We start from the raw sequence: 21,491 nt of genomic DNA on the forward strand, positions 1-21,491 counted from the left end.
GATTCACATAATAAATTTAAATTTAATAATATAAATATAACGGACATCTTAAAACAACTAAGTGATCATACCATCCCTCTATTATTTATCAGGAATCTCGAGAACATTTTATCCTGAAGGCAGCTTTGGTTTGTAGAGACAGCTTCATGGCGCCAGCACAAGCATGATGGAAGCACTTACCTCATAAAAACGGTGAAGTGTCAAAATTCCTCATATCGTACCACCAAATCACTCCTGTTGGCTCTCCCATAGTTCCAACTTCATCAAATTTTTTAAAAACTTTACAATTAGACTTTTAAAACTTTGATTTCATTAAACTATACATGAGAAAGTGTATTTTTCTTTTAAAAAATTAATAATGATGATTATCTTGATATATACTGTTACATAAGAATTGCGAGGAAAGTATAAATGTCATTTTTTTACTATTTAGGGGTGTGAATTTAGCTCTAAGTTCATTAATCTCTCGAAAATTGATTCAAATTTTACTCGTATTGATATGAGACAGAAATAAACTAGCCAAGCTAGAAACAAAAATTTTGGATCAAATTATCTTCGAGCCTATCCCAATGCTGCTTAAAATTTGACTGTTCACAGCCTTAGTGATGTTAGGATTATAAATTTAGTGAATTTAGCTCGAAGGTTGTTAATTTTTTGACCCAAATTGATATCAGATCTAAATGAACGAGTTGAGATGCAAGCTAAAATTTTGAATGGAATTTTTTTAGCAAAATGAATCTATGCAACTCAACTCAAAATCAAATTGTTAACTGGAGTTACACTTGTCTTTTTAATAAAACAATTAATCAAACACTTAAATCAACATCCTCCTTCTCTTGGCTTCTTCTCCGACCTCTCCTTTGATTCAAAGCCCTACTTTTCTCCTCTCCTATTCCCCACATCCTCCTCCAACTCCCTCCCATCCCCCACACCAAAGAAATCAGCCTCCCTTCCCTTCAATCCCATGGCGATCCGCTCCAAAGCTTTCTTCCTCCTCATCACCGCCGCCGCCGCCCTCACCTCCGCCGCCGACGCCGACTCGCTCCAAGACCTCTGCGTCGCCGACCTCAACTCCAGTAATCAATCCAACGCTTCAATCCATCCATCACTCAGCTTTAATTAAAAATTTTTCTTTTTTTCCATCACCACAGATGTCAAAGTAAACGGATTCCTCTGCAAGCCCTCCGCCGCGGTGACGGCGGACGACTTCTTCTTCGACGGCTTAGCAACGCCGGCCGCCACCAACAACAGCTTGGGATCCGTCGTAACGGCGGCGAACGTCGAGAAAATCGCGGGACTCAACACGCTCGGCGTTTCAATGTCGCGGATCGACTACGCTCCCAAAGGCTTGAATCCACCGCACACCCACCCCCGCGCCACCGAAATCATCTTCGTTCTCTACGGGACTCTCCACGTGGGCTTCATCACCACCGCTAATAAGCTCGTGACCAAAACCATAACTCAGGGACAGAACTTCGTCTTCCCCCGCGGCCTCCTTCATTTTCAGCAGAACAATGGGGATAAGCCGGCCGCCTAAGCCGGCCGCCGTTATCGCCGCCTTTAACAGCCAGCTGCCCGGCACGCAGGGTGTCGCCGCCGCGCTCTTTGGCTCCTCGCCGCCGCTCCCCGATAATGTGCTCGCTAAAGCGTTTCAGATCCGTAGAAAGGAAGTTGAGAAGATCAAGACCCGGTTAGCAACGAAGATCAAGAGTTGAGTTGATTCACGAACAGAGTGATCGTAAAAATCATCTTTTTTTTGTTTCTGTTTCCTTCTCCAACGCCTTTGTGTGATTCCGGTGCGCCGCTTTGTCGGTTGGATTTAATTAATTCGCATTTCTTCTGCAACTATCATGTTTTAATAAAGTTACTCTTTATTGTCACTATGATCTGGCATGGTAGTTTGATATTTATGATTCATGGAGGTGAAGAGTATCTCTACGGCTACGCGTCCGGGCCATCAATCATCAGCCATCATATTACCTGTCGAAATTGTATATGACAACGTGGCGGCCCGTAGTTGGCCACAATATCCAGAAAGAATATTTTCCACACTGGCAGAGAGGGAGTTTTGATTGACAAATAGTTGGAAATTTGGTAATTTCTTCAGTCTATATCTTCCACAGAAGTATAAGTTGATTTACAGGGATGACTTTGACTATGGGGTATGTTTTATATTTATAAAGTAGATTTCTTTCGTGTATTGATGACAGTATTATGACATTTAAGCGAATATAAAATAGTAGTATTTGTTACATCACCAAGATTTAAGCAATGATAAAATTACAGTTTAGCTTTTAAATCTTGGTTTTTCGTTAGATTTAATATCTGATTTGAATTTCAGAAGTTTAAGTGTCATAATTATAAATAAATAAAAAATGTTTATATGCTATAATACTCAAATCAATTTTGAATATTATATTTTATTAATGTAATTGAAGTAATATAACGCCACAAGAAGTCTTACATAAATTATTTTACTCAGAGCCACAAGTGCAATCATCAAAATCCTCTCCATTAAAAAGGAAAGAAAAAAAAAAATAAATAAATAAATCATCTCCATTTCTACACTATTATTTTCTTTTTAGAAAAGAAAAGAATATTTTAATAAAATAATGTAGCATATGAACTATCAACTTCTGTTCAAGCATCATATTATCATCCCACCAAATGCACAGCGTAATGTGATCCACGTCGTCATCTGCACGTCCGGTTTGCCGGACTTAATATTTTCTTGATTTATGTATTTTTATTGCTTTCCCGTGCACAAATGTTTATAAAATTTTATGTACATGCATTAGAAATTTTGTAAGAAACTTTTTTTGTTAGTAATGTGGTTAGTGGTAGGATTGAATGGGTCTTTTCCTTAATGAAGGCTTTGATGATCCTAAATTAAAAAAAAAAAAAAAAACTAAGCTCTATGACCAAGAAACATGGTCCCAATTTTCAAAATGTTTATATGCTAAACTAACTCATACCCACCTAATTTAGTACTTTCAAGTTTCACCACAAATCTAATGCAACATGGTCCCAATAATATGCACTTGTTATGGAAATATTTTAATTAAAGAATTCTAAATTGTTGACTAATTTAGTCTTTTGATTATGTTATGAAAGGAGTATCTACCGAGTATCTTTTTCTTGTGTATGTGAATCTAGCTTTTGCATATGGTTGCTTAGGGCTTTCTATGTCTCAATATCCCAAATTATCGAATCCAAATTTAACTTGTGAGGCATGCCCAAGAAATCGGAGCGATAAAAACCTTGAGGGAGAAACAAAAAAACACGGAGAGGAATAAATAATGAAAGAGCACACACAAACTTGTTCCATAGGGGAGAAATGGGGTATTCCCAAGCTCTATGACCCAATTTATATATTGCAATCGGGTGGTTATAAGAGAGAAGTGGAGAAAGATCTCCCACAGAGTGAGTTTAAAGAGAAGAGTGCAAAAAAAGCCTAAAGAGGCAAAGGCTCAAAGGCATAAAAAGCCCTTAATACATACTGTTGCCCTCCTATTTATAGGAGATATTGGGCTAAGGTGTTAAATTACATGCTTGCATATGCTTTAATATAGGTTGTACAGGGTATTTCGAGTATTTCACCCTGGTAATCCTAGTGGCTTAATTTGATCTTTAGCCCAATAAGTCGAGTGAATAGGATGAGGTGGTCGTGCATATCGACAAACTGTCAGAGTTGGCTCTTTTAGTCAGCTGACAATTCGGGTCCAACTGGTCGGTTGATCCTCTGAAGGCGAACATATAGTGTTGTTTCGTCCGTCGGGAAAATCATCTGGTGGGAATAAGTACCATTGGTCACCTCAACTCTCTAGGGGTCCTCGACTGCTTGAGCCACCCTGTCTCTGTTCCCGGTTAGCTTAGGACTGGGGGGGGTTTTCGGTTTCTTCCGACCTTTGATTATTCGCTGGCTATTGGGACTCTGTTCTGGTTATTTTCCTAGTGGGTCCTATCTAACCAGTTCACTTCATCCGAGGCCATTGGATTCCTTTGGGATTCATGAAAATTATTTATTTTTTGGGAGTACAATAATAATTTTCATTATCAAATTTGCATTGATAGCTATAGGTTAGAGTCTGGAGAGTATTCATTTGAGAATAACTTCAAGAGGTCACATCCCTTAAATCCACCTTATTGTTAATTTTAATAAATCCAAATTTACATCTTAAAGTTAGCAGAACGCGAGAAATTTAACGGAACACAAAAAGTTTTAATGTAACATAACGTTGGATTTACTTCCTATTTTTTTAATGTTTGACGGGATTTAAGTTAAATCCATCTAAATCCTCTAAATAGTGTGCCACCAAACACCCCATAAATTTAATGATTATTATGACAAATAATTTATAGAATTAATTATCTTTTAATTTACTAAATTTAAATTGAATAGAGTTCTCCCATGAAGTAAATCCTATTCATTACTCACCAAACAACCTCTAGCCTCTAGGTGTCACCACGTATAGAGCTGTCAAAACGGCTCGTTGGTCGTGAATAACTAGTGTTCGGCTTGTCAAGAAACTTGTATTCCATTCATTCGCTAAGTTATCGAGCCGAACACGAACAATTTTGTTGTGCTTGATATAAAAACTAGTTGAACATGAACAAAACTTTGTTCGTCCGTGTTCGACTCGTTTTGACTCGGATAATACTCATCAATTAGTATTTTTTAAAAAAAATTAATTTAGTGCAAGGCTATAAAGATTTATAATCAATTAAAATTATTAATTAAAAAAATAAAGTAAAAATATATTAAATTATTTTTAAATGTTGTTTTAATATAAACAATAAGATTAAAATCTTGTCCTAATTCTTAACATCATATGACTACGTGATTAAGGTTGTCAAAATGACTTTTTGTTCGTGAATAACTCGTGTTTGGCTCGCTAAGCAAATAAGCCGAACACAAATATAATTTCAATGTTAGAAAAATAAAGGAGCCTAAAACCAACATTCATAATTTTAGTTTTTAAGGAGCCTAATATTAGCCTCGGCTCTAGGGGTGTAAATGAGCCGAACACAAAAGTGTGTTTGTGTTCGACTTGTTTGCTTAGCGAGATGAACACGAGCGGTTCACGAACAAAGAATTGTTTTGACAATCTTAATCACGTAGTCATATGCTGTTAAGGATTGGAGCAAGATTTAAAATATCATTTGAATCTAAATTAATAATTTTTAATCTATTTTCTTCATTAATACTTTTAATTGATTATAAATTTATTTAGCCTTCTACAAAATTAATTTTTTAAAAATACTATTCAGCAAAAATATATATATAATTGATTAATAGTATATCAGGCCAAAATGAGCAGTAAAGAAAAACCGTGTTAGCAAAACAACCGAACAGAAGCTCAACACTAGCCTAGTGTTCGCGAACAACGAGCCGTTTTGACTGGAAAAAATATTACATCAGTACTACGCACGTAGAGTAACGTGCGTACCCAATGAAATCACGTCACGATATCCCTCGCGACGCAGAAAAAAAACGGCGCAGTAACACGGGGAATATTTCCCCCCGTGTTATTCATGTGTTATTGTGTGTTATTCATGTGTTATTCATGTGTTATTGTGTTATTATAACACCAGGAATATTCCCAGGATACAATAACACATGAATAACACACAATAACACATGAATAACACACGAGAGAATATTCCCCCGCGTTACTGCGCCGTTTTTTTCTCTATCGAGAATATTTCCCGTTTTATTCAAGTGTTATTGTGTGTTATTCATGTGTTATTGTATCTTGAGAATATTCTTGGTGTTATAATAACACAATAACACATGAATAACACACAATAACACATGAATAACACGCAATAACACATGAATAACATATGAGAGAATATTCCCCGTGTTACTGCGCCGTTTTTTTTACTCTGCCGTGCGCGATGTCGTGACGTGTTTTGATTGGCTACGCACGTTATTTTTACGTGGGTGGTAGTACTGATGTAATATTTCTTCTTTGGACTGCCCTCCTCCGGCTCTCTCGTGTTAGGCTGGTTTACACACCTCCGGAAAGCCCTCCTCGCTATCCTTTCTCCTTCACCCCAGAAGAATATTATCCCCTCCTCCTCCACCGCCGCCGCCGCCATGGCATCCTGCTTATCTGCTTCTGCTGTGCAGGTCGCTCTCTGATTCATTTGAGAGAGAAGTCGTTTACCTCTTGACTAGCTAAGCTCACTATTCTTTATGCTTTCAGGGGAGCTTTGCCTCCAACGCTCTCAATGTGCGCCGTAAACCATTGGCGCTTTGCAGTGCTTCGATTCTATCGCTACGCTTCAGGGAAGCAAGCACCGCCGGAACCATCCATCCTAATTTGAGGATGACGATTTATCCAAGGGAGAAGGTTATTGCCAGACAACGGAGAATGATCTGCGCCGCAGCTGCAAACTCTTCAGATACTAAGGTAAGAGGATCGGTTCTTTGAAAATTCGGATTAATGATTAATGTGTGATATGATTTTTATGAAAGAGAGACTAATTTTAGCCATTCGAGCTTATTTTGGTGCCGATTCGTGGCCCTGCGGTGTCGATCTTGCTTGATCTCAACCTGGAAGGAACCCTATTGTTACCTTTGAATCATCGCGTGTTGTTTCTAATAGCAGCTTTTCTTTGAATGCGCTTGCTAGCAGCTCTTTCTTCATTATGTGTCTCGAAGTTGTCTAACGTTTTTTTTTTTTTTTTTTTTTTTTTTTTTCTCAACGTTGTAATCTGTTCCGAATGTCACCACAGAACTTTAAGCCAACCATCAAGTTTGTTTCTGCTCAAAATGGCCGAAGTTACTATTCCTTCCTCCATCAAATTTCTCATGGCACACATCAAAATCATCTTTAATACACGCCTTACCAACGAGAGTTATCTCATTTTGAAAGCACAAATGCTCAAAGTAATCACTGCAAAAGGATTCACTTTCTTCCTTGAAAGGAACGATCAATTTCTTCCCAGATTCACTACCATTGAAGCAGGACAAACTATTCCAAACCCAAATTACAGCATTTGGCAGCTCATAGATGAAAACCTCATGGACGCTTTTTTATCCACTATCTCTGCATCCATTTCTGCATATTTACTCTATCTTCCCAGTACTTCCGCCGTTTGGACGACACTTGAAAAACAATTGCAATCCCTGGTCACGAATAATTAAACTCAAAAATGAATTACATAATATCACAATGGGGACAAGCATAAAGGCACATTACCTTACTCAAATCAAAGAACTCATTTACAACATACGTAGTTGGTGGCTGTCTAGAGCATGAAGTCGCTCTCTTATACACCCTCAATGGATTTCCGCTTGCATATGATGCAACTAAGCTTGCCATCTGAACCACTCTGTTGTGGTATATAGAAAAATAGAAGAATGATCAACGAATAAAGCGAAAAAATTGGAACGATAAAATTCACACCATAAAATAGTACACTGCGGAACACACAGATTTACATGGTTCGACAAATTGTCTATATCCACGAAGTTGCAGAGGATTTTACTACTTGAAAAATTTACGCATGTTGATCGTTTCAACAATTGCAAGAGAAATCTCTCCTCTCCTTCACTCTCCTTCTCTATCTTCTTCACTCTACCCGAGAACCACAAGAGAAAACACCCAAAATGGAGAGATAAGCCTTGCGTTCAGTCACCGAAAAACACAAAGGAAGAACACCTTTTTGCCGTAAGCTAGGAAGAAACAAACCGCCTGTAGCTACTTCCTCGTCACCAGTCTCACGATCAAAATCACCGAAGGACAGGATCCCTTATATCGGGAAGAAGAGGCAGAAGCAGGCGTCGGTTCGTGAATCTGACAGAGACGGGAACAGGTATCGCGACAGAGGGATGGTACCGATTTGCGAAACGGGAAAGGAGCGGGCGGGAAGGCGGGAGCGGGAGCTAGGGTTGCGAACCGGGCTCTATCCAACAATTCTCCCACATTGAGACCAATATACAAACTACAACGTTTTTTTCCTCAAACTCATATCATCCACTGGCGACTTCGCGCTTTTCTTCAAACGTAATATCCTCCGCCTCTGCAACTCAAGACTCTGTATTCAAGGTAGAAGACCAACTGAAGTTGCACACAACTTCAATTTCTCAAGAGTAACACTTTTTGTCAGCATATAAACATGGTTATGACTTCCACAAATTTTCTCAAGCAACAACTGTCTGTCATTCATAATAATCGTATAAAGTGATACGTGATCTGAATGTGCTTGGTCCTGGACTGAAATGCTAGATTCCTGGCAAGGAATATGGCACTCTGACTGTCATTGTAGGGAATGCCCTTCTGATTCTTCTTGCCCAATTCTTCTAAGAAGCCCTGTAGCCATTTGCAACCTCTGACTCTGCTATATACTCAGTTTCTGTGGTAGACAACGACACTGTCTTCTGCAGATTAGAGCTCCATGACACTGCTGTGCCACCAAGAGTATAAATATAGTCCGTAGTACTTCTTCTGACATTAATGTCTCAAGCTAAATCAACATCAACATAGCTTTGTACCTCTGAACTTTTTACTGAGAAACACAAGCAAGTTTCTGAAGAGCCTCTTAGGTACCTCAAGATCCACTTCACTGCTTTCCAATGTTTCTTTCTTGGATTACTCATGTATCTGCTAACAACTCTCACTGCATGAGCAATATCTAGTTTGGTGCAAACCATAACATACATAAGTGAATCAATAACTGAAACATAAGGAATCTTACTCATATGGTCCCGTTCCTCATCTGACTTGGATGATTGATTCTTGCTGAGTCTGAATTGACTGCCCAATGGTGTGTCAACTGGTTTGGCCTTATCCATATTGAATCTGTTAAGTACCTTTTTCACATACTCAGCCCGAGAGAGTCTCAACGTGTCTCTGACTCTATCTTTGACAATTCTCATGCCAAGGATTTGTTTTGCAACTTTTAAATTTAAAGGAGATTTGAGTCAAGAACCAAATATCACGCTTAGGCTCCTTCAGATTATTAATCTCAGCAGTACTAGCCTCTGCAATAAGTATATCATTCACATACAATAGTAGGATGATATAAGGATATAAGAATTGTCAAAATAGTCAAAATACCTGACATAGCAATGATGATCTGTCTGACATCTGCTGTACCTTGCACCGTGCATGAAATTATCAAATTTTTGGTACCACTGTTTAGGAGCTTGCTTCAAACCATACAAGTTCTTCTTCAATCTGCAAACTGAATTTTCCTTTATCTGTACTATAAACCCTTTAGGTTGGTGCATGTAGATGTTTTCTTCAAGTTCCCCATGAAGAAAGACTGTCTTCACATCTAACCACTCAAGGAATTTGGTGCATGTAGATGTTTTCTTCAAGTTCCCCATGTAGATGGTCCACTCAAGGAATAGATCTTCAGTAGCCACCATAGACAGTACTATTCTGATAGTTGTAAGCTTCGCCATAGGAGAGAAAATCTCTGAATAATCAATACCATATTTTTGCTGAAATCCTTTTACAACAAGTCTAGTCTTGTACCTCTTACTGTCAAACAATACACAGCAGAACACACAGATTTACGTGGTTCAACAAATTGCATGCGTCCACAGAGTTGCAGAGGATTTTACTACGTGAAGAATTTACACCAGTTGATCGTTTCGACAATTACAAGAGAAATCTCTCATCTCCTTCATTCTCCTTCTCTATCTCCTTCACTCTACCCGAGAACCACAAGAGAAAACGCCCAAAATGGAGAGATAAGCCTTGCATTCTGTCACTGAAACAACACAAAGGAAGAACTCTTTTTTGCCATAAGCCAGGAAGAAGCAAACCGCGTGTAGTTACTTCCTCGTCACCAGTCTCGTGATCAAAATCACCGAAGGATGGGGCAGGATCCCTTATATCACGAAGAAGAGGCAAAAGCAGGCATCGGTTTGTGAAACTGATAGAGGTGGGAACTGGTATCGCGACAGAGGGTTGACGCCGATTCGCGAAACTGGAATGAAGCAAGAGCGGGAGCTGGGGTCGCAAACCGGGCTCCATCTAGCACACTCTAACTCCGATCAGTTTGGATGTCCTTTACTCATTCCCGTGCAATGAGGAAGTCAATATGGTTGCCAACACTGCAAAAGCAAGCAAGCTCAATTCCTCTTACATTGTTCTTACCACCAATCCTAGTCAACAACCACGAGACACCATAAATCCTAGTCATCAACAATGAGGCAACTCGAGATCCAGAGGAAGATAGAGTTAGAATCATTTTAGGTATACAAACAAGTCTAAGAACTCACAAAGCACCTATCAGATCAAAGTCATACAATCAGCTGTAGATTGCTCGCATCACTCGAGTCTTCAATAAAAACCCACTCAGACTTTTTTGCGACCTTGCTCTCCGCCGAACCCCATCCCGACTTTAACTAGATTCTCAACTCTAGAGCCTTTGACCATCTCATATCTTGCTTGGATCATTTGTAGCAATATACCCCTTCACTCTTGATTTGACTAAGTCAGTCACTAAGGGCTAGTACCAATTGATCCCTATCTCCCATGAAGGATGAGGCATTCTACCCACCCCATGACGTATGCTAATTGTATTTCGAATTATCCATGCTTGCAAACTGCTCACAATTTGCAATCCGCTTTTCAAATTACATTTGCCTTCTCATTTTTTATGTCAATTATTTATGCATCCAGGCTTAGAAAAAGAACTCGTTCTCCTTCGTTGACACAAACATAGTGCACTCTAGTCCATTCCCGCCTCCCCTCATATAGCCTTTTGATCTGCAATTACCACCACTCTTTGGCATCAACATCTCGTAAGCCCACTGATACGGGATTTAACCCAAACTACGACTCAAACTTGACAAATTTTATTATTGAATTTTAGAGACGAGTACAGTGATGATTCTTTTCAAATATTAACGGATAAACAACAAACGAAAAACACATAAACAGTAAACAAAATAACACAAACAATAAACGAATATTGAATACAGAAATAGCCTCAGCATGAGGTAGAAACAGTCCTGGAATGCGGCGAATATGATGCAACCGCTCTGGTAGGCGGCTGGAAACTGTTGGAGCAGGGCTAGGGGGAGCTGACGACTGCTAGTCGAACACTGATGGAGGTGGCAAACCCGGGGGTCGACAAAAAGTGTGTAGAAGCAGCTTAGCAATGGCTGAATGGAGTGTTGGAGGGGACCTAGAGGGGGCAGCGATCTGCCGAGGAGACTAGGAGGCGTGACAGAGGAAGGATGTGGCGTAGAAGAAGCGGTGCGGCAACTTGGAAGAGAAGTGGAGGCATGAAAATGGAGGGAGGTGGCGTAGGAGGGTGACGTGATAGCCTGGAGGAGTGCGGTGGCTCGTCTGTACCGGGTAGAGGGAGTCCGAATGAAGGTCGAACGACCAACTGGAGGATTAGGAGTTCTACAAGGACAAGGGAGATACCGGGAGGATGGCTCAGAGCAGGGATACACAACACCTTGGCGAGATACAACTGCAACACAACTTCGCCAAAGGATACAACCTTGAATGAGGGAGAACATCAGTAAGACCACTGGAACAAAAAATTAACAATAAAGACTAATTTGACCTAAGAAGATAACATGTATAAATAGGGGAGGAAAGGGAGACAACAAAGGTAAGATCTTGGGAAGGAAGGGGGTAAAGGAAAGGAAGGGTTTGCAACGGCTAGGAGAGGATGCGGGTGAATAGGGCACGGTGGCAGGGAAATTGGAGTGAAAAAATTGGGCATTAGAGAAGGAGACATGTGCGAATTAATATACTGGACCGGTCTGGTCCAGGGTGAAAGCTGGACCAACTCCCTATTTTTTTCGGTCCAACAGACTACAAGCAACTAGCCCCACGTCACACTCTCGGAGTTGGGGGGCTTCAACATCAGTTGTCGAAGCTTCAGGTTCCTTGTAGTATGTGGTGAGATCCACAACATTGAATGCAACCGAAATTTTGGAGTCGCCTGGTAGGTCAATTTTGTAAGCATTATCAATGAGTTTTGTAAGTATGTAGAAAGGTCTGTCCTCTCGGAGTTTGAGTCACTCGTGATCCTACGGGAAATCACTCCTTAAGGTGGATCCAGACGAGGTCTTCTTCTTTAAAGTATACTTTTTTTTTTTGGGATTTGTTAGCCTGTGCTTGATATTTGTGGTTTTGCTTAAAGTTGCTTTCCAACTTTCTTGTAGATTTGCTGAATTTGGTAAGCACGTTCTGTAGCATCCTCACTGTGGGGGTAGAACTGGGACCAACTCAAGGGGTGTGATCGAGTTTCAACCGCACACAATTTCAAATGGTCTGGTTTGTTAATCTATTATAAGCAAATTGGGCTTGAGCGACGACGAGATCCCATTATTTGATGTTTTTTCCCTACGAAGCATCGAAGAAGATTCACCATCTAGTTGAGGATGTGCTGCAAATCTAAATTGGAGTTTAGTGCCTAATTTGCTCCAGAGGGTTCGCCGAAAGTGGCTCAAAAGTTTAACGTCATGATCAGAAGTAATAGTCCTGGGAATACCATGAAGTCGAATGATTTCGCGGAAGTACAAATCGGCAATATGAGGTTCATCTAATGTTCGGTGGCAGGCAACGAAATGCGTCAATTTTGAGAAATAATCAACTGCTATCATGACAAAATCTTTATTACTTTGTGTGCATGGAAGTCCTACAATAAAGTTCATGTTCACATTCACCCAGGGCGCTTTAGGGACTGGTGAAGGTGTGTATAATCTTGTTTTTGGCTGCATATTTTGACTGTATGACAAATCTTACATTGTCGGACATGTTTCTCTACATCTCATGTTAGTCGGGGCCAAAAAAAATGTTCGCTCAAGAGTGCGAGAGTTTTATTTGTGCCAAAATGGTCGACAATCGCCACTGTGGTTCTTCTGGATGATGGCTTCTTGTTTGCATCAATTTTTGATGTCACACGTGTAGAATGTCCACTTGAATGACTCAAAACTATTTACTGTTCATCGTAGTGTCCCGTAGCTCAAGACATCCATCTAGGCTCCCTAGCGTGTGTTTGGGGCACTAAACTAGGTTTGTGATGATTCAACCTTGCCTTGGAGAGTCCACCAAATGTCTACCATTTAGTGGCATCAATTATGATATGAGATATGTCTGATGTCTATTCTAATGTTTGAAAATCTTACTCCGCCTATTTGAAGCCTCCCGTGGTCAAAGAAATTTGTTAAACCTTCCCTTGGGAGTTTCTGGGGAGATTAGGGTTTAGAATGTCATACCTGCACGATCATTTGAGCTGCCCATTGGCATTGAAATCCTTAATGCTAGGCCCATAAGACAGCTTATCTTCGAAATTATGAGACTATATTTTAGTCATATTTGATTCCTCATAGCTTATGGAAAATCAAATCCTTTTGCCAGACGATTTCAGCGAAAATTGAGGTTTTCGTGGCAGACTGACACTCCTATGTTAGGTTCTGGCACCCCAACGTTAGGCCCTGAAATAGGCCAGGAGCACAAAACTGAGCCCCTGGAAACCCGGTGTCAGGCTCTAGCGCCTAGGCGCCAGACGCAACGCCCCAACGCCCCAACACCAATCTCGGGAGTCTAAACGCCCGAAACAGCCCAAAAATAACTACAAACCCGAGCGATCAGAAAGTAAGCGCCCAACCCAACGTCTAAGAGCTAGGATCCAACGCCTAGGCGCCAGCCTATTTTCTGATCCCGATTTTTGTGGGCCCTTGAGGCCGATTTTTTGGATGGAGTGAGGCTTGAGCCTCACAAAAAGAGGGGGAAACCAAAAAAGGCTGGAGGAGATCAGATTTGGGGATTTTGGGAGCTAGGGTTCTCTTTCTACTCTTATTTTTCTTCTTCCTCCATTTTCCTGCCACTTACACTGATTTCTTGAAGAGGGGGCTTGGGATCTTCGACCAAGGTTGGAGCTTCTTCTCTAGAGGCTAAAGAAAAGTCTGGAGAAGCTTTTGGCAAGGTGAGAAGAATTCTTCTTCTTCCTCCTCATCATCTTCTTCTCCGGAGAGTTCTTTGGGCTTGGAGTTTTTTTTGCTAGCTTCTTGAGGTGGAGAGTTATTGAGAAAGGAGAAGCTTGGTTGGAGAGCTGGAGAGGAGTTTTTGGCAAGGAGTAAAGGGAAGCTTTTTCCTCCTTACCTTGAGCCCTCACTCTTCCTTCTTTCACCAAAATTTTCTCTTGCACTACCTCCTCCTTCTTCCTCCAGCATTTCTCTTGAGCGTGTGGGGGAATCTCTTGGAGGAGCAAGGAGAGCTTCACCTCTCCTTGTAGAGGAGAGCTTCCTCACTCTTTGGGGAAGGAGCGGAGCGAAGTTCCCCAGAGCAACGTCGGCGCTTGGACAAGCAAGGAGAAGGCTTTGATCAAACCATCGCGAAGGTGAAAGTCTTCTAAACTCTTGTTTTTCTTGTTCTAGAGCCCCTAGGTCTGTGTTAGAGAATTTATGTTAGGTTTTTTGTGCATAGAGAGAAGTCGGCTAGGTTAGGTGGCTTTTTGCGATTTTCCCCTATGAATTCAAGAGTAAAATGTACATTTTCTTTTCTTGGGCCAAAAATTCAAAAGACGGGGTTGTACTAATCCCCTCGTTTGCACCGGTGGTTTCATCAGGATGCACGTTTGAAACTCATCGACCGAGAAGATGAATGAGTTCCATAGCCCCATCTTTTCTATACCACCATAACTATACTCACTTCTTCTTCCTCTTCTACGTCGATGATATATTCATCACTGACAACCACAAACCCACTGTTACTAATCTTATTCGCAGCCTTTGCACAACCTTCAGCCTTAAACATCCGGGCGACATCTCTCAATTCCTAGGACTCCAAATTCAATCCACCCTACAACGCTACTTCATTCATCAACCCGATTATCTCACTAACATTCTGCAAACCTCAGGTACGATCCCTTGCAAGTCCATTCTCCACCTTTACCAACCAAACATCACCACACCGACTTCTCTCTACCATTCTCAGATCCTCCTCAATTTCTCCATCTCATAGGATCTTTGTAATTCTTTATTATCACTTGCCTGGATATCACCCATGCAATCAACCATCTCGGCCAACATATGCACGAACCTTTCCTCCACTCCCTACCCCTTAATCGAGCCCTTCATTACCTCAAAGGGATTGTCTCACATGTTATTCTGACCAACAACACACCCCTTATTCTCCGCTCATATGTTGACTTTGACTATATTGGCAATCCGACCGACAAGACATCTTCCACTGGTTACTACTCTTTACTTGAGGACACAATCATCTTCTTGGCACCCAAGAAAGAACAAACTGTAGCATATTCCTCAACCGAAGTAGAGTATCGGGCTCTTGCGACTGCCACTACAGAAATCATATGGCTCTGTCTACTTCAAAAATTTGACATTTCACGCAATTAACCCACCTTAATATATTACAACATCTCTGCGAAACTTCTACCCACCACCCAGCATTTCATGCCAGAATGAAATGCATAGGAGTAGACTATCACTTTATCAGAGACCTCATAAAATCCAATGAGATCATTGTCATCACATCATGATCCAAGATCAAATTGCAGATGTCTTCATCAAATAGCTTCCCATCAACAGACATCAGGCTCTCATAGCCATGATAAAGATTAATCACTTTCTTTTCTTTGTCAACATGGACAGCAGTCTAACCACCCATACTAAGGTCCCCAGATCACATTTGATCTTGAACAGTGTAATCTCATAGTAACCGTTTGATTCAAAAAGTGCTATGACCTTTCTAGTCCTTCCCGTTTTTGCTATCCTGTATAAATACCTCATCATTGTACACTGTAAAGGCTCGCTTAGATATATGACAGAATGTATGTTCTTTTGTTATCCTGTATAAATACCTTATCATTGTACACTGTAAAGGCTCTCTTAGATATATGACAGAATGTATGTTCTTTTGTTTTTTCAATTTCTCTATCCTCATAATTGTTATTTAAGTCTTCAACATGGTTTGCCTGTTTTCCCAGGTTCTTGAGCTTCAGGCTAAGGTAACCCATAAGTGCTTCTTTGATATAGAAATTGGTGGCGAGACTTCGGGTAGGATTGTAATTGGTCTCTTTGGAGATGATGTTCCTATAACGGTTGAGAATTTCCGTTCCCTATGCACTGGTGAGACTTCCTACTGTTATTGCTCTTCCAAAGGCCATATTCGTCTGTATTGTCATCTGTATTGTCATTTTTTTTTTTTTTGATAACTAGTTGGTCTTTTGCATACAGGAGAGAAAGGTTTTGGCTATAAAGGAAGCTCCTTTCATCGTGTTATTAAGGAATTCATGATTCAAGGAGGAGACTTTGAGCGTGGCAATGTAAGGTTTAACTTAGTGTTTTCTTACTTCGCTGCAAATAAAGGGCAATTTTTGACAAACGCTGCAAAGCAAATGCAGCATTTTTTTTCCATGCATATTATGTACTGGAGTAAAGTGTCATAATAATCATCTAACTATTTAATGGATCGTTTGAGTCCCAGAGTATAAATTTGTAAAATTTGTCTCTAGATTTTTTTAAATTGCGGCTGAAATAGTCTTTGTTGGACTATTTAATAGAGGTTTGGGACTAAATACTTTATAGACTATGGGACTAAAATGACCCCTGCAAATAATCAAGGGATTATTTTAAGTTTATGTACTGTATATTAAAAACTAATGCGAGGTAAATGCAGCAGTAAATCTGTGTAGAAAATAAACTAAAAATGTTCTATTACAATGCAAAAGAGAAGTTACTTTACATGTGAACAGTTAATTTCTAAGTTTCACCAAACCAAAAGTTCCTTCAGCTGTTTTTGCAACTTCTTTAGAAGAACTTTAATATTTTTCTGAATGAAGTGATGAATGTTCGTGGAAGATGTTTTTGTATCATGTTTCTAATTTTGGCTGGCGTATTTATGCCTTGAAATGGAATTCACTGTGATTAAGTGATTGTTTTTTTCATTCATTTATAATGTGTTTGAACTTTGTCATTATTTAAATGACACATCAAAATTTTTCTTAAAATAAAGTTAAAATAGCCATAAAAGATTAACGAAGAAGTCTTTTTTTATATTCCAACATGATTTGATGCATATTTTCAGCACCACTCTTTGTTTTTGCTTCCAACAGACAAATAGCTTGTTTCACAACTTTAATTATGTAAATTGATTGTATGCTGTTGTTTCTTATTTAAATGTCTTCATGGGAGGAATAGTTTTGGAATGTTAGTTTAATGAGATCTTTTTGCCATATGTGGCGTTGTTAAGGTAGTTATGCCAGCTAAAAGCTATCTGTTTGGATCTTTTGCAGGGAACCGGAGGAAAAAGTATTTATGGACGACAATTTGATGATGAGAACTTTAATTGTAAACACTTAATTTATCCGGTCCTTAATTTCTACATCTTTTATTTAGATTATGCTGCCCATTTACTTAGACACGGGCACATTTTCCTCTTAATTTACTCTCACTTATTTGTACTTTATCATGCCAATTTTGGTTTAGGACATTATTTAGATTTGATATAGTTCTTTGTTTGTCTTTTGGCGGCATTTAAATAACTTCTCTATTTTCTCTCAGATGCCTCATTGGGATCCACCAATATGTTCCTTTACATTTTTTTTAGCATCCATAAGAAATGCATCAGAATTGCTTTGTATTATCTTAAAGTATGTTTTTATAATTTATGCTTTTTTTTTCTCTAGCATAGCCAATTTAAGTATTATCAGCGCTGATTGCATAAGTCTATCATCAGGTAAAAGTTGGTTCCTTTTGGCCCTGCCCTGCCCTAACATTGATCTTCTAAGTGGATTAGAACTAAGATTCGGTTGGGCTGACCCATTTATAATCCATGATTCATGTTGGATTGCATTTTTGGGTTGAATTTCATTGTGGTATTGAAGTTCAAAGTTTCCTTATATTGACGATTGACATGAGAAGAGATGAGGTTCAAAAATAAGTTTGCAACATTTTGAGCTTTGCATCTGGAAGCTGGTATATTCTGACAATACAAAACTCGATGATGAAATTTGGTCTCAACTCATGAGATAGGCCCCAAGAGTCCTGACAAAATAATACATTTTTTTTATTTAAGGCAAAAGTATCCATAATGATTATGTGTACGAGAACATGTATGTACATAAATGTAAGAACTAATATTTTGTTGCATCAATAGAACCTTTAATTATATTTTATCAAAGAAAACAAAATATCAACTAATGGAAAAGAAAGAAGAAAACCAACTACAAATGTAATAACTAAACCAAAATCCAACGGAAGTCCAAACAAAGAATTATATCTTAAACAGAAATATTGCATCTAGTAATAATAATTGTTGAATGATATACTCTTTTAGTGATGGTTTACTAATCAATCTGGTGGAATCTGCTAAAAAAAGTTAACCACTTGATCTTAACATATAAATTCAATGGATAATCGATACTTATTTAAGCGTAAAAAATAATATATAGGACACAATATAAATTATAAAAATGCGTAGTTCAAAATGCATATTAATATAACAAATGACATTAGAACTTCATATTATAATAATATTACATGTTATGAATGTTCCACATGATTTAAATTATTCTTATGTTCATGATCTTTATAATATTTAATGCATTTATGTGCTAATATATCTATGTGTGACTGCATCAATATATATATATATATATAACTTTATATGCCCCTTAATCGCCATAATTGGCCACTCAGTGCCAATTTTACCATCCTTATTTCAATATTTTTTTATTTCCTGCGATAAGAAAACCACAATGGTTAAGTTGGATTAAACAACATAGTTTAATGGGGACCCCGACATTTATGGGTAAATGCTTTTGAATATTGAATGTTGCTGTATCATATTATCGAAGCAATTATGTAATATTGAAATCATCCAAATAATTGTGTAATGAATTGAGGCAATTTTCATGGAGATTGAATGCTTTTTTGAATCATAAAGTTTGAATGATGTTGTATCATATGCTTATTCAAACTTAAGTTGAATTTATTTTCAAACACGTTCAAATTTGGTCTGAAACCATGTTCAAGACTTGTTCTAACCATTCTAGAACATTTTTAACATGTTTTGAAAATGAGGTCGAATCTCATTCAAATGGTTAGAATAGAACTAGTTTTACTTGTTTTACATATTGTTCAAACTTTATAAGATTTTTATTTAAATCTTCTTTTTTGAACATAGTTCCTTCAAACTTGGTTTCAAATTTGCTCGAGCCTTGCCTGAGTTTGCTATAACCTTACTCAAACATTGCTTAAATCTACTTCAAATATTCCATAAATATGCCCCCTTATCCTTATAGATCTTACACCATTCATCTTTATTTTTTATTGTTTAAGTATTGAAACATTTATTACCTTTTTAAATTTGGCATATTAGGATTTGAAAAATGAGCATGATATTTTAAATTCCAATTATTCAAAAGGAGGTGTATGAATGCTTCAAAGAGGTGAAATTAAGTGTCCAAATGATTAAAAACGGAATAGTAGTCTAACTCTATCTTACTATCTATATATCAATCTGGTCCAATTTTCTTAGGTCTTGCCGCCTTGTACAATCTTACTTTGACCTAAATTTGAGTATTTCATATATAAATTTCTTATTTTAGTAAAGATGATATTAATTTGGAAGTAGGTTGTAGTTTGCTTTACTTCTTGCACTGATATAGCATTTGGTTCTTCCAGTGAAGCATATTGGACCTGGAGTCTTGAGCATGGCTAATGCAGGCCCTGGTACTAATGGAAGCCAATTTTTTATATGCACAGTGAAGGTATCTCTCTATAATTTCTGGTGATTTAAATGTCTACAGTTACCATTTGTGATAATATAAACTCTGCTTACCAGAATCTTATTTTCTACTTTTTTTTAAGGAAGATTTACATACATTCCACTTAATTCCTATGTATTTACATATCTAACACCTAAACTTCAATTTTTACATGCATGCACGTTACCTATGCATGAACAGTTTTCACTTTTTAAAAGTTAAAATGGTGATATTTTTTATATGATATAAAGAATTCTTTTGGTAAAAATGTAAAAAATAAAGTTTAGATGTCAGATATGTAAATACATAGGAATTGGGTGGTATGTATGTAAAATTATACCATTGAAACCCCTGCCCTCTTCTTTTATACCATCACCTTTATCACGTTATTGAGCAGGGAATCCTCGGTTATGCTTTATTCTTATCGCTTTTTTTTGGCACATTCAAGATAGTAAAGTAAATTAGGATGTTTATCATTTCATTTACTAGGTATTTACGCACATGACATTGAATCTTCATTAGTTTTTCAAAACTAACACCAAGTTTTTTTTTTTTTCAAACTATCAAAATGTGAGAAGTGTCAAAATGGTACTGATTTTTTGTTGGGAGCCATTTTAGTCCCAGACTATATAGAAACGTGTCAATTTTGCCCTGAACTATTGTAATAGAGGCTGAAATAGTTCGAGCCTGGGAACTAATTTGACACTTTTATAGACGTTGGGACGAAAATGTCCCAATGTAAATAGTTAGAGGACTATTTTGACACTTCATTCCTTTCAAAATCTTGTATTTTCATATGCCATGATCTAACCGATTCAGAATTTGATATAAGTGTAAGATATAAGTTTGAAGTTCTATCATGATTTCAATATTTGCGTTAGAATTTGAAATTTGAATATTAACAATATTGCGAAAACTTGCATGTCAAAGGTAGGTAGCCTATTCATCCAAGAGGCATTTACATACATACCACATAAGTCTTATGAATTTACATCTCTAACACCTAAAATTCAACATTTACATTCGTAACACCCAAATCTTTAACTTCTCATTAAAAATACCGCTTTTACCAAGTTCTTAAAAGTCAAATGCACTTTTTTATGCATAGGTTTATAGCACCAAGTTGTTATAAATGTAAATATCAAACATTAAGTGTTTTGCCATGCGGATCCATAAGAATTGCATGGTATTACTGCAAATTTCCCTTATTACGGAACTACATCGTACTGACTTCCTCCATTGGTGTCTAAAACAGACTCCTTGGCTCGACAACCGCCACGTCGTTTTTGGACACGTGTTAGAAGGAATCGAGGTGGTGAAGAAGATCGAGTCGGAGGAAACCAGCAGGTCCGATGTCCCAAAACGCCCTTGTAGGATTGTAAATTCTGGCGAGCTTCCTGTGGCGGCGAGCTGACTGTATCCTGCTGAGTCCATTGGCTTATTTTTGTTTAGCGCACCCAAAAATCAGCAAGGTGGAGTTCATAATTTTGTGTCCGAGAATCGAATTTAAGATTTTAGCAATAACTTTTAAGACATTTATCAATCACATTAGTTGGTACCCACTAGCGTTGGCAAAAGTTTGGGATTGCATTTCATGCTCCAATTAATGAATTCTGACATTATGCTAAGTAATTTCTTATGCTGTTTCTGCTCTGTTTTTCTGAAGATTTACATACATGCAACTTACTTCCCATGTATTTACATATCTAGCAGCTAAACTTGATGTGTATACCACCTTATAAATACACAAAAGCTGTATTTCACTG

The 21,491-nt window shown here is 38.2% G+C and overlaps 1 protein-coding gene and 1 pseudogene across 1 annotated transcript; both read left to right on the forward strand.

The window, feature by feature from the left end:
• Positions 1-802: 802 nt before the first annotated feature.
• Positions 803-2,178, forward strand: LOC110030866 (annotated as a pseudogene).
• Positions 2,179-5,967: 3,789 nt separating this feature from the next.
• Positions 5,968-21,373, forward strand: LOC110030941 (peptidyl-prolyl cis-trans isomerase-like). Its single transcript, XM_020733942.1, has 7 exons — positions 5,968-6,136; positions 6,213-6,419; positions 15,943-16,084; positions 16,193-16,281; positions 17,251-17,305; positions 19,643-19,728; positions 20,981-21,373. Exons 1-7 carry the CDS (start codon positions 6,104-6,106, stop codon positions 21,137-21,139), a joined length of 771 nt encoding a protein of 256 aa, XP_020589601.1. The 5' UTR covers positions 5,968-6,103; the 3' UTR covers positions 21,140-21,373.
• Positions 21,374-21,491: the final 118 nt, after the last annotated feature.

Source organism: Phalaenopsis equestris, unplaced genomic scaffold (genome assembly GCF_001263595.1).
Source record: "Phalaenopsis equestris unplaced genomic scaffold, ASM126359v1 Scaffold000761, whole genome shotgun sequence".
In the NCBI taxonomy this organism is placed as follows: Eukaryota; Viridiplantae; Streptophyta; class Magnoliopsida; order Asparagales; family Orchidaceae; genus Phalaenopsis; species Phalaenopsis equestris.